The 14,500-nt window shown below is 41.6% G+C and overlaps 1 protein-coding gene across 1 annotated transcript; it reads right to left on the bottom strand.

Moving 5' to 3' along the window:
* Positions 1-107: 107 nt before the first annotated feature.
* Positions 108-10,266, bottom strand: LOC131943767 (sorbitol dehydrogenase). The gene is made up of 10 exons (XM_059304034.1): positions 10,223-10,266; positions 9,829-9,891; positions 9,285-9,318; positions 8,126-8,290; positions 7,427-7,586; positions 7,053-7,171; positions 5,423-5,488; positions 4,915-5,090; positions 2,356-2,477; positions 108-508 (listed from the first exon to the last, which is right to left on the bottom strand). The coding sequence occupies exons 2-10, from the start codon at positions 9,880-9,882 to the stop codon at positions 343-345; spliced, it is 1,062 nt and encodes a 353-aa protein (XP_059160017.1). The 5' UTR covers positions 9,883-9,891; positions 10,223-10,266; the 3' UTR covers positions 108-342.
* Between the last annotated feature and the right edge of the window lie 4,234 nt (positions 10,267-14,500).

The raw sequence follows: 14,500 nt of genomic DNA, 5'->3' as shown, positions 1-14,500 counted from the left end.
ACATAACAATTTCTATATTCAACAACATTAAAACAATGTTTGGTGGCTAAAAAAAATATAGTTGTTTTTATGGTTGCCATAGAATTCCGAACATAAAAACAAAGACAATTTGTATTTTTGTTAATTTTTACTGGAATTTTAACAGAGAAAGGCTGGAGTTATAGAGGTGAAAGGTTCAACACGAATCATGACATTAAAGCTGCTCATGAAAGATTACAGACATTTGACGCTTTAAACCTTGTAAATTTGAAAACTCCGGAAATTTGAATTGATTTGAGGACTGTCCATTTGCTTTATTTTAAACTGGACGTGTCATCTTGACCGTTGTCCTGTGGTAAAGCACTAGAGTGACGTGACTGGCTTGTGACAGTCGATGATGATCTTGACGCCCTCCCTCCTCAGCGCCATGTTGTAGGCGTCCAGCGCCCTCTCCAGGGGGAACCTGTGGGTAACCAGCTGTAGGACGTTCACACGGCCTGACGCTATAGCCTCGATCACAGTGGGGTAGCTGGGGAAACAGGAGTCACACAGGGAAACAGGAGTCACACAGGGAAATATTCGGGAGTCACACAGGGAAACAGGAGTCACACAGGGAAACATTCGGGAGTCATACAGGGAAACAGGAGTCACACAGGGAAACATTCGGGAGTCACACAGGGAAACATACGGGAGTCACACAGGGAAACATTCGGGAGTCACACAGGGAAACATTCAGGAGTCACACAGGGAAACATTCGGGAGTCATACAGGGAAACATTCGGGAGTCATACAGGAAAACATTCGGGAGTCATACAGGAAAACATTCGGGAGTCACACAGGGAAACATTCGGGAGTCATACAGGCAAACATTCGGGAGTCACACAGGGAAACAGGAGTCACACAGGGAAATATTCGGGAGTCACACAGGAAAACATTCGGGAGTCACACAGGGAAACATTTGGTAGTCATACAGGGAAACATTCGGGAGTCACATGGGAAAACATTCGGGAGTCACACAGGGAAACTTTTGGGAGTCATACAGGGAAACATTCGGGAGTCACACGGGAAAACATTCGTGAGTCACACAGGAAAACATTCGGGAGTCACACAGGGAAACAGTCAGGAGTCATACGGGGAAACATTTGGGAGTCACACAGGAAAACATTCGGGAGTCACACAGGGAAACAGTCAGGAGTCATACGGGGAAACATTTGGGAGTCACACAGGAAAACATTCGGGAGTCACACAGGAAAACATTCGGGAGTCACACAGGGAAACATTCGGGAGTCACACAGGGAAACAGTCAGGAGTCATACGGGGAAACATTTGTGAGTCACACAGGAAAACATTCGGGAGTCATACAGGCAAACATTCGGGAGTCATACGGGGAAACATTTGGGAGTCACACAGGAAAACATTCGGGAGTCATACAGGCAAACATTCGGGAGTCACACAGGGAAACAGGAGTCACACAGGGAAATATTCGGGAGTCACACAGGGAAACATTCGGGAGTCACAAAGGGAAACATTTGGGAGTCATACAGGGAAACATTCGGGAGTCACACAGGGAAACATTCGTGAGTCACACAGGAAAACATTTGGGAGTCACACGGGAAAACATTCGGGAGTCACACAGGAAAACATTCGTGAGTCACACAGGAAAACATTTGGGAGTCACACGGGAAAACATTCGGGAGTCACACAGGAAAACATTCGGGAGTCACACAGGGAAACATTTGGGAGTCATACAGGGAAACATTCGGGAGTCACACGGGAAAACATTCGTGAGTCACACAGGAAAACATTCGGGAGTCACACAGGGAAACAGTCAGGAGTCATACGGGGAAACATTTGGGAGTCACACAGGAAAACATTCGGGAGTCACACAGGGAAACAGTCAGGAGTCATACGGGGAAACATTTGGGAGTCACACAGGAAAACATTCGGGAGTCACACAGGAAAACATTCGGGAGTCACACAGGGAAACATTCGGGAGTCACACAGGGAAACAGTCAGGAGTCACACAGGGAAACATTCGGGAGTCACACAGGGAAACAGTCAGGAGTCATACAGGCAAACATTCGGGAGTCATACGGGGAAACATTTGGGAGTCACACAGGAAAACATTCGGGAGTCATACAGGCAAACATTCGGGAGTCATACGGGGAAACATTTGGGAGTCACACAGGAAAACATTCGGGAGTCATACAGGCAAACATTTGGGAGTCACACAGGAAAACATTCGGGACCTGCATCACACAGTGAAAGATAAATATCAACACATACGTTGGGGACACGAATTACGGCTAGGGTTGGATGACAAAGATGAAAGTCGGGCACTCATTAGAATTAAGAGCCAAGAAGAATGGTACTCACTTGTTAGCGAACCGAATCATCCCGCGAAGGTCAAGCTGTTTCAAGGTCGCCTCCACCAGCGGAACGGACGTTGTGACGTCACCAAACCCTGCGATCACAACTTTACCCGTGTGTTTGGTGCTCTGTGGGTCAAGGTCACTCGAATCAACCAATGAGTAGATGGGGAGCGAAGTTATATAACAGGAGGGGAGGAAGGTGCTACTGTATCAATAATACAGTTGAGCAGCTTTCGTTGTAACCTTTGTTGCCATGGTAATGATGGCTGAACCCCGAACCTGAAGTCCTAACGTCCGTTTGACCGTAGCTATTTAGGGGCCAATCTACCCGTCTTCATTTTCAACGTCTTTGTTTTTAAATGGGACGACGTGGTCTAGTGGTAGAGCGCTAGACTGCTAACCCGAAAGTTCTCGAGTTCGAATTGGGGTTCAAGGCAGTAGAACGTCCCTGAGTCGACGTAGCTGTGATGGGTATCTAACTCACTTTGGGGAAAGTAAAGGCGGCTGGATATAGTGCGGACGACACAATCCCTTCATACGCCGAAGTCACAGAAATAGGTGAACTCTACTTCAGCTGCCCTATGCGCCTCCATGTTTGAAGGTCGAACTTTATATTTTAAAAAATATAATTTAAATAGCTGTGTTAATTATGCGTTACACGTTTGTTTATTTTAGCCACGAAAGCTCAATGAAAGAGATAGGGTCTATTAAGCCCTTTCTTTACAATACACTCGGCTTGTTTTAATTACCATCCATATTATTTTCAGGATCAAAACAAGGGAAACAACTTATAATTTAATTGTTAATAATTGTAAGAAAGCATTCATTGCACTATTAAACAAATATTCTTTGTTATTTATTCTGCCTTAATTAGATACACCTTTGATAAAGGCATAATTGACATCATTATTTTCAAATTTTTAAAATTAAAACTGCTTTTATTACTTAATCAAAAAAGAAAAGGGCTAGATCATTACCCAATTAATTTCATAAGTAGTAGACACCTAAACTGTTAATTTAATAGTATTCATTTTTTTAATTGAACATTTTGTTCTATTTGATGTTTCAATTTTTATCAGTGAGGTTTTTTTTATTTCCATTTTTTTTTTTCGTTTTTTTTTTTTGTTTTTTTTTTTTAAAGAAAAAAAAAAGGAAAAACATCAGTGAGGGTTTAAATAGCACTTCCAGAGGATTACAGTCTATAGCAGGGGTCGGCAACCTTTTGAGAAGGAAGAGCGACAGTTACAATTTTCAAAATTTCCCAGTTTTTAAAGAGCCGCTAAAAAATGTTTTTCAATATTTGATTATTTGAATAGGATTAGGTAAATAAATTTGATTTGTTAATCAAAATAAATAGCTTTAAATATGAAAAAAATATTTATTCATATAAAAAATGCACTTGTTTCGCCAGAAAAATGAAATTAGTAATCAAAAAATAAAACTATAGGACTATCCCAATCCACTAGTTGACTTTTTTTTGTTTCTTTACTGACATCACCGGCTCAGTCGGTGTCTTACATTAGCCAGGCAAGCCTCAACACGACAAACGCCGACTAACTGGCTTGGATATCGGTTTGATAACAGTGTATCGGTCGCTTCTGTCCTTCTGTCCTTTGGTTCTCACCAGGTTTATCTTCCACCCCACAGAGCCCAGGGTAAACTCGTACCCCACCGTCCAGTACCCGGCTCAACAGTAGGAAGCTAATAACTAAAAAAACTACGTCACTCACGTCAAATCAACGATTTCTGACACATAGAGAAATGCATTCTGAATAAAATAACATTCCCCATTTAAGGATATTCGAAAAAGTGGAATCGTTGCCCCAGGGCTGGCTACAGCACGAATGTGGGGCTGGGCCTGGTACCCAAGCGGCTGTCAGCTGTCCGTATACTTTCTACCTCACCTACTCCCATTGGTCAGTGATGAGTGTTTTTTTTTTAATGATATTTTAAAGAGTTTTGAAAATAAAATAACTAATAATATTTGTGCATGGAACTGGAGAGCCGCATCTTGACTTCAAAAGAGCCGCATGCGGTTCGCGATGCGCTAGTTGCCGACCCCTGGTTTATACTGATACTATCATAGTAGCATATTGTGTTATAACCACGATATTTACATATGGTATGACATTAACCACAAAACTTACATATATTACATTAACCCCTCGACTTGCATTTAACATTAGCCACATGTGGTGGGGGGTAATGTTATATATATATATATATATATATATATATATATATATATATATATATATATATATATATATATATATATATATATATATATATGTTATATATGTATATAACATTAGCCACATGACTTACATATATAACATTAGCCACATGACTTACATATATAACATTAGCCACATGACTTACATATATAACATTAGCCACTTGACTTACATATATAACATTAGCCACATGACTTACATATATAACATTAGCCATATGACTTACATATATAACATTAGCCACATGACTTACATATATAACATAAGCCATTTGACTTACATATATAACATTAGCCACCCATTATAACATTAGCCAAATGACTTACATATATAACATTAGCCACGCCCCTCTGGTCTCCGCTACACTCAATGGCGACGTCTGCATCGCGCCCCAAACTTTGTTTGACATTCTGTGACGTCACTTCCGGTGTTTCGGCGCCGACAGTCACTGTAACGCCTGCTCCGATGTTCTTTATAAAATCCAGACGACTCTGGTCGATGTCTAGATACAAGTAGGTCGAGAATTCTTTGAGTATTTTGTGTGTGTGTCTATTTAGAAGTCTGTGATTACTTTCTTTTGCGATCAATGACGTAGGAACAAGTCAGGTGAAAAACAAAAACAACATCTTGACCTACAGGAGACAACGGTGTGACCTACCCCTGACAACAGTGTGACCTACACCTGACAACAGTGTGACCTACACCTGACAACAGTGTGACCTACCTGAGACAACGGTATGACTTACCCCTGACCAAAGTATGACCTAGACCTGACAGCAGTGTGACCTACACCTGACAACAGTATGACCTATACCTGACAGCAGTGTGACCTACCTGTGACGCAGATCTTGGCAGCTCCAAAAGCTTTAGCAGCCAGCACAACGGACATTCCCAGAGGACCTAATGTACACAGATGTAAAGGACCTAATGTACACAGATGTAAAGGACCTAATGTACACAGATGTAAAGGACCTAATGTACACAGATGTAAAGGACCTAATGTACACAGATGTAAAGGACCTAATGTACACAGATGTAAAGGACCTAATGTACACAGATGTAAAGAATCTAATGTACACAGATGTAAAGGACCAAATGTACACAGATGTAAATGACCTAATGTACACAGATGTAAAGGACCTAATGTACACAGATGTAAAGGACCTAATGTACACAGATGTAAAAGCATGTAAAGGACCAAATGTACCTAAATGTAAAGGACCATGTAAAGGGTCTATTGTAAAGGAAATCATCTTTCACCACCACTCACTGCACAGACGGAATGAACGGACACGAGCACATTAGGGCAATGTGGAAGAGAGGGCGCCCAAGACAGACCAGGAGGCGGAGTCTTCTCGAAGAACTGAAGCCAACAGGGATGTCTTGGGAGATGGCAAAATTAATAGCCGGGGATCGGAAGAAATGGAAGGAAATGGTGGAGGCCCTATGTCAGGGGTCGGCAACCTGTGGCTTGCGAGACGCATGCGGCTCTTTTGATATCAAGATGCGGCTCTCCAGCTCCTTGCACAAATACTAATAATCTTAATAAACAAGTTAATTAAAAAGTCTAGTGACAATTTTAGCGCAATTTCCTTATGTTATTTAAAAATAGCTCTGTCGTAGCGTAAATCAAGAGCAGGGTTAGTAAAACCATTGGTTAGTTATTAAAACGTTTTTTATTAAAAAAAAATTTCAGTATTTTACATGTTTTATTTACAATAGAGTTACATGACTAAAAACCATTGCGCGCCTAGCTACTGAACGTGATGACGAAGCCATAGAACGTGATGGTGCAGCTATTGAACGTGATGACGCGTGTGGTGTGGTTGGAAAAAATGCCTACTAATTCGGTCCAAATTTTAATTAATTCAAAAATTTTTTTGTGACCGAACGAAAGGATATTTTTGAAAACTTTCTTCGGCAATATTGTTCTAAATTATGGCAGGAATCGATTGGTACATGTTTCAAGTCGCTAAGTGGTCTGGTTGCCGAGATATGGGCAAAAAACTGCTTTTTTTCGAGGTTTTTTGGCTTTTCCGGGAAATCCATGAAAGAAACCCGGAATTTTTATAGCCTATGTTCATCCTCGTAACTTGCTTAACATAATTGCTTTTGGAACTAGTCATCGATATTGCTTCGTTGAGGAGGAGATGCGACTTAAAGCTGCGGACACACATCCATCCATCCATCCATCCATCCATTCATACATCCAGAAATGACGGGTTAATAAACGCAATTCTCCAGAATGGAAATTGCGCTAAAAAATAAAATATTTGAAATAAAAAAAATGTTAGTGGCTCTTTAAAACCAGGGAAATTTTGAAAATTGTAACTTTTGGCTCTTCTGCTTCAAAAGGTTGCCGACCCCTGCCCTATGTTCAATAAGGAGCAAAGAGGACTAAGTCAAGTCAAGTAAGTCAAGTCACATTAGGGACACAATAGGACATTAGGACATCAGGACTCACCTGCGCCAGACACCAGGACGTAATGACCTACAGTGATCTCCCCCCTCTCACAGGCGTGGAAGCCGAGTGCCAGAGGCTGCACCAGGGCGCCCTCGTCAAAGCTCACGTTGTCTGGAAGTCTGGAACCATTTCAAAGGGCGTCACGGGGTCAAGGGTATTAGGTTAATCTTAGAATAATTGAATATTCATAAATTTATCTAGATATGTTAAGTTTTAACAGGACCTACGGTTAGACTAAAAAATGTTATTCAAGCTTTGATGAGGAGGAATGGGGGGGGGGGGGTAATGATCTTTAGCAACCCTCAAAGAATGGAAATTACAATAAAATTATTAATTCCATTTTTGACGATTGTTGAGTGATTGGTTGTATCGACCTGTGAACCGAGTGGGCGGGGTGACAGAAGAATCGGGTCAGACATCCGTCAGTTGGGGGTGAGGCCAGGTACTTCAGGTTGCTGCATACGTTGTACTTGCCCAGCCGGCAGTAACGGCAACTCTGGCAGGAAATCAGGGGCTCTATGGCAACTCTGTCACCTACAGGGATAGAGCTGTGTGGGTCTCGTGACATGGGTCTCATGACATGGGTCTCATGACATGGGTCTCATGTCAGTCTCATGACATGGGTCTCATGACATGGGTCTCATGACATGGGTCTCATGACATGGGTCTCATGACATGGGTCTCATGTCAGTCTCATGTCATGGGTCTCATGTCAGTCTCATGACATGGGTCTCATGACATGGGTCTCATGTCAGTCTCATGACATGGGTCTCATGACATGGGTCTCATGACATGGGTCTCATGACATGGGTCTCATGACATGGGTCTCATGTCAGTCTCATGTCATGGGTCTCATGTCAGTCTCATGACATGGGTCTCATGACATGGGTCTCATGTCAGTCTCATGACATGGGTCTCATGACATGGGTCTCATGACATGGGTCTCATGACATGGGTCTCATGTCAGTCTGATGTCAATCTAATGATACTCATATCATGTCACATGTCAGTCTGATGCTACTTATCTCATATGTATCAGTAAGGTCAGTGACCTGGACAACCACGTGACTTACCTACTCTCAGGTCAGTGACCCCGGCTCCCACCTTGCTGACCACCCCACTGGGTTCATGACCCATGTCCAGCGGGTCAGTGACCACGACGCTACCGATCCTCCCCGTCTGCCAGTAGGTGACGTCAGAGCCGCAGATTCCAACAGATCGAACACTGATCTGGACCTCTAGGTATCGATAAAAGTAAAAAAGTAAAGTTTCCCTTTCAAGCCTGACGGTCTATGGGGCAAGTGAAGTAGAGTTCACTTGTTTCTGTGACCTCGGCATATGAAGAGATAGTGTGGTCAGCACTATGCCCAGCCGCCTTTACTTTCCCTAACGTGAGTTAGGTACCCATCAGAGTTGGGTGGACTCAGGGACGGTTTACTGACTTGAACCCGGATTCGAACTCGAGGCTTACGGGTTAGCAGTCCAGCTCTCTACCGCTAGACCACTCCGTCCCATTCTAGGTATCGATACGAGGGGTCAAAGGTCAGGGGGAGGGGGGTAAATTTAGAACTATTGTTTGCCTTATGGTGATGGGGGGAAATGTCCGGGTGGGGGATGTCCAGTTTGTCCGTGCGGTAGGGGTAGGGGAATGTCCGAATGACGAGATGAAATGTGGGGGGGGGGGGGGGTGAAGTGAATGTCCGAACAATGGGGAGGGGTTGTCCAGATGATTAGAGAGATTGTCAGAATGGCAGGGAGTAATGTCCGGATAATGTGAGGGGAATGACTGGATAATGTGAGGGGGATATCCGGAAAATGTGAGGGGAATGTCCGGATAATGTGAGGGGGATATCCGGAAAATGTGAGGGGAATGTCCGGATAATGTGAGGGGAATGTCCGGATAATGTGAGGGGAATGTCCGGAAAATGTGAGGGGAATGTCCGGATAATGTGAGGGGAATGTCCGGATAATGTGAGGGGAATGACTGGATAATGTGAGGGGAATGTCCGGATAATGTGAGGGGAATGTCCGGATAATGTGAGGGGAATGTCCGGATAATGTGAGGGAATGTCCGGATAATGTGAGGGGAATGTCCGGATAATGTGAGGGGAATGTCCGGATAATGTGAGGGGAATGTCCGGAAAAGGTGAATGGAATGTCCGAATAAGGTGAGGGGAATGTAAGAATTACCCAATCCTTCAGGTTACAGATCACGTGTAAACTCTCACTCACCTCCATACTGTGGCTCACGGACTGGTTTCTCCACCTGCGTATTAAAATCACAAATCAGTTCAGTTTTGTTAGGTGAGTGTCAATGAGTTTTAAACCCCCTTCATCCCTGTAGTAAAGATAGAGGCGTGAGGCAACTCAGGGTTCACGTTATACTATATTTAGATCAGATACGTCATATTTTGTTTACAGCAGTTTTTCTTTTCTTTATTTAAATCTTAGATGTAGTATATTTAATAATAAATTTATTGTGTTTTTAATAAGAAACATTTTTATAGTCAGTAAAAGCGATAAAAAATTTTTTTTTAAATTTCTTTAAATGTTGCACCATCTGTATAACTAAATGGAAGAGTAAATCGTGTGTCCGGGGAGACAACCATGAAATAATTTATAAATGTTATTATTGTAGGAGTTGTTTCTCTTTTATCTATTTTTAAAATGAAATTGCACTTGGCATTCATCTAATTCTAGAAACAAAATTGTTCAAAATAAACTTCCAGCGAGAAGTATAGGAGGAAATGTTTAACTTTAAACAAAATATTGTTACCAGGCGCAGGTCCTTGACCCCGTAAAGTGTCAAGGTCAGGTTCTTCTCTTCCATTTTGTGTCTCTAAAACAAAAACAGGGAAAATAGATTTTGTTTTTGTTGAAATCGAAAATTTGTGATTTACTTTTGACAATTAAAGACAATTCTAAGCTAAGTGCTTTAGTGAATGACATCTAGCGGAGATGTCATTTCGAGCTGACATATAGCTAATTTCTGCAGTAAATGATACTTCTAGCTGTGACTGGAATATTGTACAACATATGTTCACTGTAACATGCTGAAATCATTCGAGTTTTAAATAAATCTTCAATGCAAGCAAACTTTATAATGATAGTTGTGCATTTTCTACTTGATACCAACTACCTACTTGCAATAAAATAAATCTAGGTCTTACCTTGACGGTGGATGTAACTTAAAGACGTACTTAAACTTATAGATGTCTAGTTTTGTAAAAATTAAATGGCAAAAATTGCCGTGTCGCCTGTGACCAACCAATTAAGATTTTGGTAATTAACGTGAACTCAATTATGTCATGATTGTGACAGCAGCTATCTAACTTGAATGTATTTTCAGACTTTAATTTTACCATGGTACTCTGTTATGTAACATTGAGTACTTTATGGAGCACTGTGTTCTATAACATTTAGTACATTATGACAGTACTCTTTTCAATAACATTTAGTACTATATTAAAGTACTCTTTTCTATAACGTTTAGTACTTTTGTACTGTGCTCTATAACATTTAGCACTGTATGGAGCACTGTGTTCTATAACTTTTAATTCTCTTTATTTTTTACTCCTAACTTTAAATATTGTATATGTATCCTTGTTACATATAGATCTACATATGGCGCCTTTAGCCTCGTAAGATAATGGAATTTTGCGCCTGGAGATTAAGATTAATGTGCGAGTAAATCTGTATGCTACTAGTCTGAAAGCTGTTAATTATGAGTCTTTTGTACAAACAGGGGCAAGTACTGTGTTAAACATCCTGAAGATATTTATAAACGGGTTACCTCCTTTTTAAAAAAATATACTTTTTAAAAAAGATAGACCTTTATATTGTTGGATTTCTTTAAAGGTTATAGTAAAGATTTTTAACATCTCGTAAATTGTGTACAAATAAAACCAGTTATTCGTGGTTTATCTTTTGGGTTTTTTAAATATTCATTTCAAATAAAATGTGACTATGAACCCTTTTTGTGTTGATATTTAAAATATTGAACTGCCTACTGGATTAGGTTTTTAAATCCAGTACCCCATCTGCAGTCGTAAGCGTCTTAACGATAACCTTAATCTTAAAATCTTAACTTGTGGTATGAAAACTTTTTTTGCCAAAAACATCAATAAAACAATTTGAATACAACTAAATGTAAGCTTCTAGTTGTGATTTATTTATTAAGGGAGTAACATTTTAAAGCTCACTATTTTAAGCATTTAGGCTTATTCCTTTTTTTTTTTTTTTTTTTGAGATTTTTGTTTTGTTCCAGATGAACCAGATGAGGGGAGGGAACACATCTGGTTTTTGTGTGCGTGTCTAACGTGCTGTAGAAAAACACTCCGACGCTAGGTGGCGCTGAAGTGCCTGTTTCCTTTCATTCCTTTTTACTAGCCTTGAGCTAGACTAGACAAGAAGCAAACATTCTCTCAGAATCAGGGGCGTAGCGAGGGGGGTGCGGGGGGTGCGGACCGCACCGGGTGACACCAATTAGGGGGGTGACACCAAGGCAAAAAATAGCAATATATAGAGAAAAACTTGAGGGGGGGGTGCAAATCGAAAGTTTGAGGGGGGGGTGCAAATCGAAAGTTTGAGGGGGGGGGTGCAAATAAAAAATTTGAAAGTTTGTCCCCGGGAAGGGTCGCTACGCCTCTGGTGGGGGGGGGTGACACCATTAAGTGCCGCACCGGGTGACACCCGACCTCGCTACGCCACTGCTCAGAATTAATTATAATACCACGTTTGACGATAGCCTCTAAAAAATTGTTGAAAACGCTTAAGTACGATAACCAAGCTTTTAAGTTTAGCGATGATTGTATAAGGTTATAATATGTAGGCCTAACTAAAGCCTCAATCGCGTGGGGCTATGTTTGTGCATAGGCAGATTGTACAAAGCCATGAATGTGTAAAACCATGATTGTGATAGGCCATGACTAGGCCTATAAGGCTATGATTGTGTTAGGCCATGACTAGGCCTATAAGGCTATGATTGTGTAAGGCCATGACTAGGCCTATAAGGCTATGATTGTGTAAGACTGTAAGGCCATGACTAGGCCTATAAGGCTATGATTGTGTAAGGCCATGACTGATCTTATGACGCTATGAGTGTGTAAGACACTTTACATGAATTTGTTGGCCTGTACACTGAAAAAAAAGCGTTGATCATTTGATTGGTTTTAATTGGTTGTTAATGTATTTTCCTCCCGAAGAGCTAATAGAATAATTAAACATTTCCTTGTGAGTACTGCTCGCACGTGCACCCTGCTACAGAGGCACGCGCGTTGAAGCTGGTCTCGTCTGCTAATTGGTTGTTCACTTCACTGACAAGATTAGAATTAATTCACGCCTGCATCTCAACCACGGGTTTATTTCGTGACTCGGTCTTTTGTTTCCCATTATAAGATTCACGTGGATCTGCGGGGTTCGGGTTTGTGTGGAGGCGCCGGGTTCAGACAGACAGCAGGGTTCGGTCCATTTATCGTCTGTAACTTTCCTTGAACTGTCTCACCAGACAACTAGCGCACCGGTCGGCCATAAATTGCTTTAAGTGCGGGACTGGATGACCTTGAGACGTGACCACAAAGTGACCACTGTTGTAGTTATCTTTCCTTGGTTTTCGTATCGTTTACTACACACACACACACACCCTTCTCCCCCACCACGCCCCGTCCCATCCCGTCACATAAAGACTACACCGAACAAGTAAGGGAGGGGGGAGATGTTTCACTTTGTTAGGGGAGAGAGTGGGTGGGGCGGCTCGACAGACCGTTTAAAAAATTTCAACAACTTCAAGAAGTCACAACCGTCTCACCCCGCCGTTCCCGCCACCCTCCACCTGCATCGTCCGATAACACCAACAAAAGCAATCTCCCCATTCAGGCAGACGCTGTTCTTGTCAAACGAGCTATGTGAAATGCGAAACCGCGGGTTTTTTTTTTTTTACGTGTAGAAGGCTACTGTAAAACATCTGTTTATAAGAACTCTTCTTTCAATAAAAGATGTTACAACTCAATAGCTTATCACGGGAATTTTCGCGTCTCTTTCCCCGTGGCGTCTAGATCTAGCAGACGTTTTTATAGTTGCACAAATATTTTACATCACAAAACAACAAATGCTGGGAACTAGAAGAGTTAAAATTTAATTTTTTTTTAAATGAAAAAAAAAAACCCAAAAACTAATTTGAAAAAGATCACCCACCACTAAGAGTAATGCATTTCGTTTTTGTTTGCTAATTTCAAGTTCAAATATCAGATAAATTATTTGATCCCTTTCACGTGAGCTTATCTAATAAGACTATAACAAAAGTAATTAACAAATTTCCCTCTTTGTTGGTTAGTAATAACATTCGGACTAGCATTGTGAGTGGTCAGCTATAGGACCAGCTGTGTCCAATTGATTCACCCACAGGCCATCTGTCTTAGCTAGCGAAAATCTAGGCTCAGTTGGTGTGTAAGGATATGACGATCTAGGGTAATGTGTAGACATGTCTAGGCTAGTGTGTAGACCATGTCTAGGCTAATGTGTAGAGTGTAGACCATGTCTAGGCTAATGTGTAGAGTGTAGACCATGTCAAGGCTAATGTGTAGAGTATAGACCATGTCTAGGCTAATGTGTAGAGTGTAGACCATGTCTAGGCTAATGTGTAGAGTATAGACCATGTCTAGGCTAATGTGTAGACATGTCTAGGCTAATGTGTAGACCATGTCTAGGCTTATGTGTAGACCATTGCTAGGCTAATGTGTAGACCATTGCTAGGCTAATGTGTAGACCATGTCTAGGCTAATGTGTACACCGCCTAGGCTAATGTGTAGAGTGTAGACCATGTCTAATTAGGCTAATGTGTAGACCTTGTCTAGGCTAGTGTGTAGACAGCGAGCAGGGAGAAACTCGTGTTTACCGCAGCTAGGCTAGCGTGTAGGTTATAGAAATTAGGAAATGTCTGGGTTTATCATTATGATAGCCAGGTTTTTAGAATGGCCGCTTGTTAGTCCCAGCTAATGTGTTCGGCACCTGCCAGAATCTAGGCTCAAATCTAGGCTAAGCCAATGTGTAGGCCAACTGTCTAGGCTAAGCCAACATGTGCAGCCCAACGTTCAAGGCTAAGCTGATACAAGGAGCCAAACCTCGATTCCCCCCAAACACAAGTGATGTTCACATTCTGTATTTACCCTGTGAGAGACACCCACCCCCCTCCTATAATATAATTGGAGCCATCCTTTATCAACTGCCTCTATATCACCCTGGGCACGTCACACATTAGTTTGCCCCAACTGGCCAGTAGCTGTCCGTGTTGGGCGAGGTGACGGCCATGTTGGACTTGGTATGCTAATGTCCTACATGGTTATTCCAAGTGTCTGTTGATGGATGGTTTAGTTTTTACTGCTTCCTATCAAGATTTATTTATTTTGTATTGAGATGAAGTTTTCAACCACTGATCAAATGAACAACAAAGC

The sequence above is a fragment of the Physella acuta genome, unplaced genomic scaffold (assembly GCF_028476545.2).
Source record: "Physella acuta isolate Inbredline_101_S28 unplaced genomic scaffold, ASM2847654v3 ptg000466l, whole genome shotgun sequence".
In the NCBI taxonomy this organism is placed as follows: Eukaryota; Metazoa; Mollusca; class Gastropoda; family Physidae; genus Physella; species Physella acuta.
This window is presented reverse-complemented; position numbering and strand designations above follow the sequence as displayed.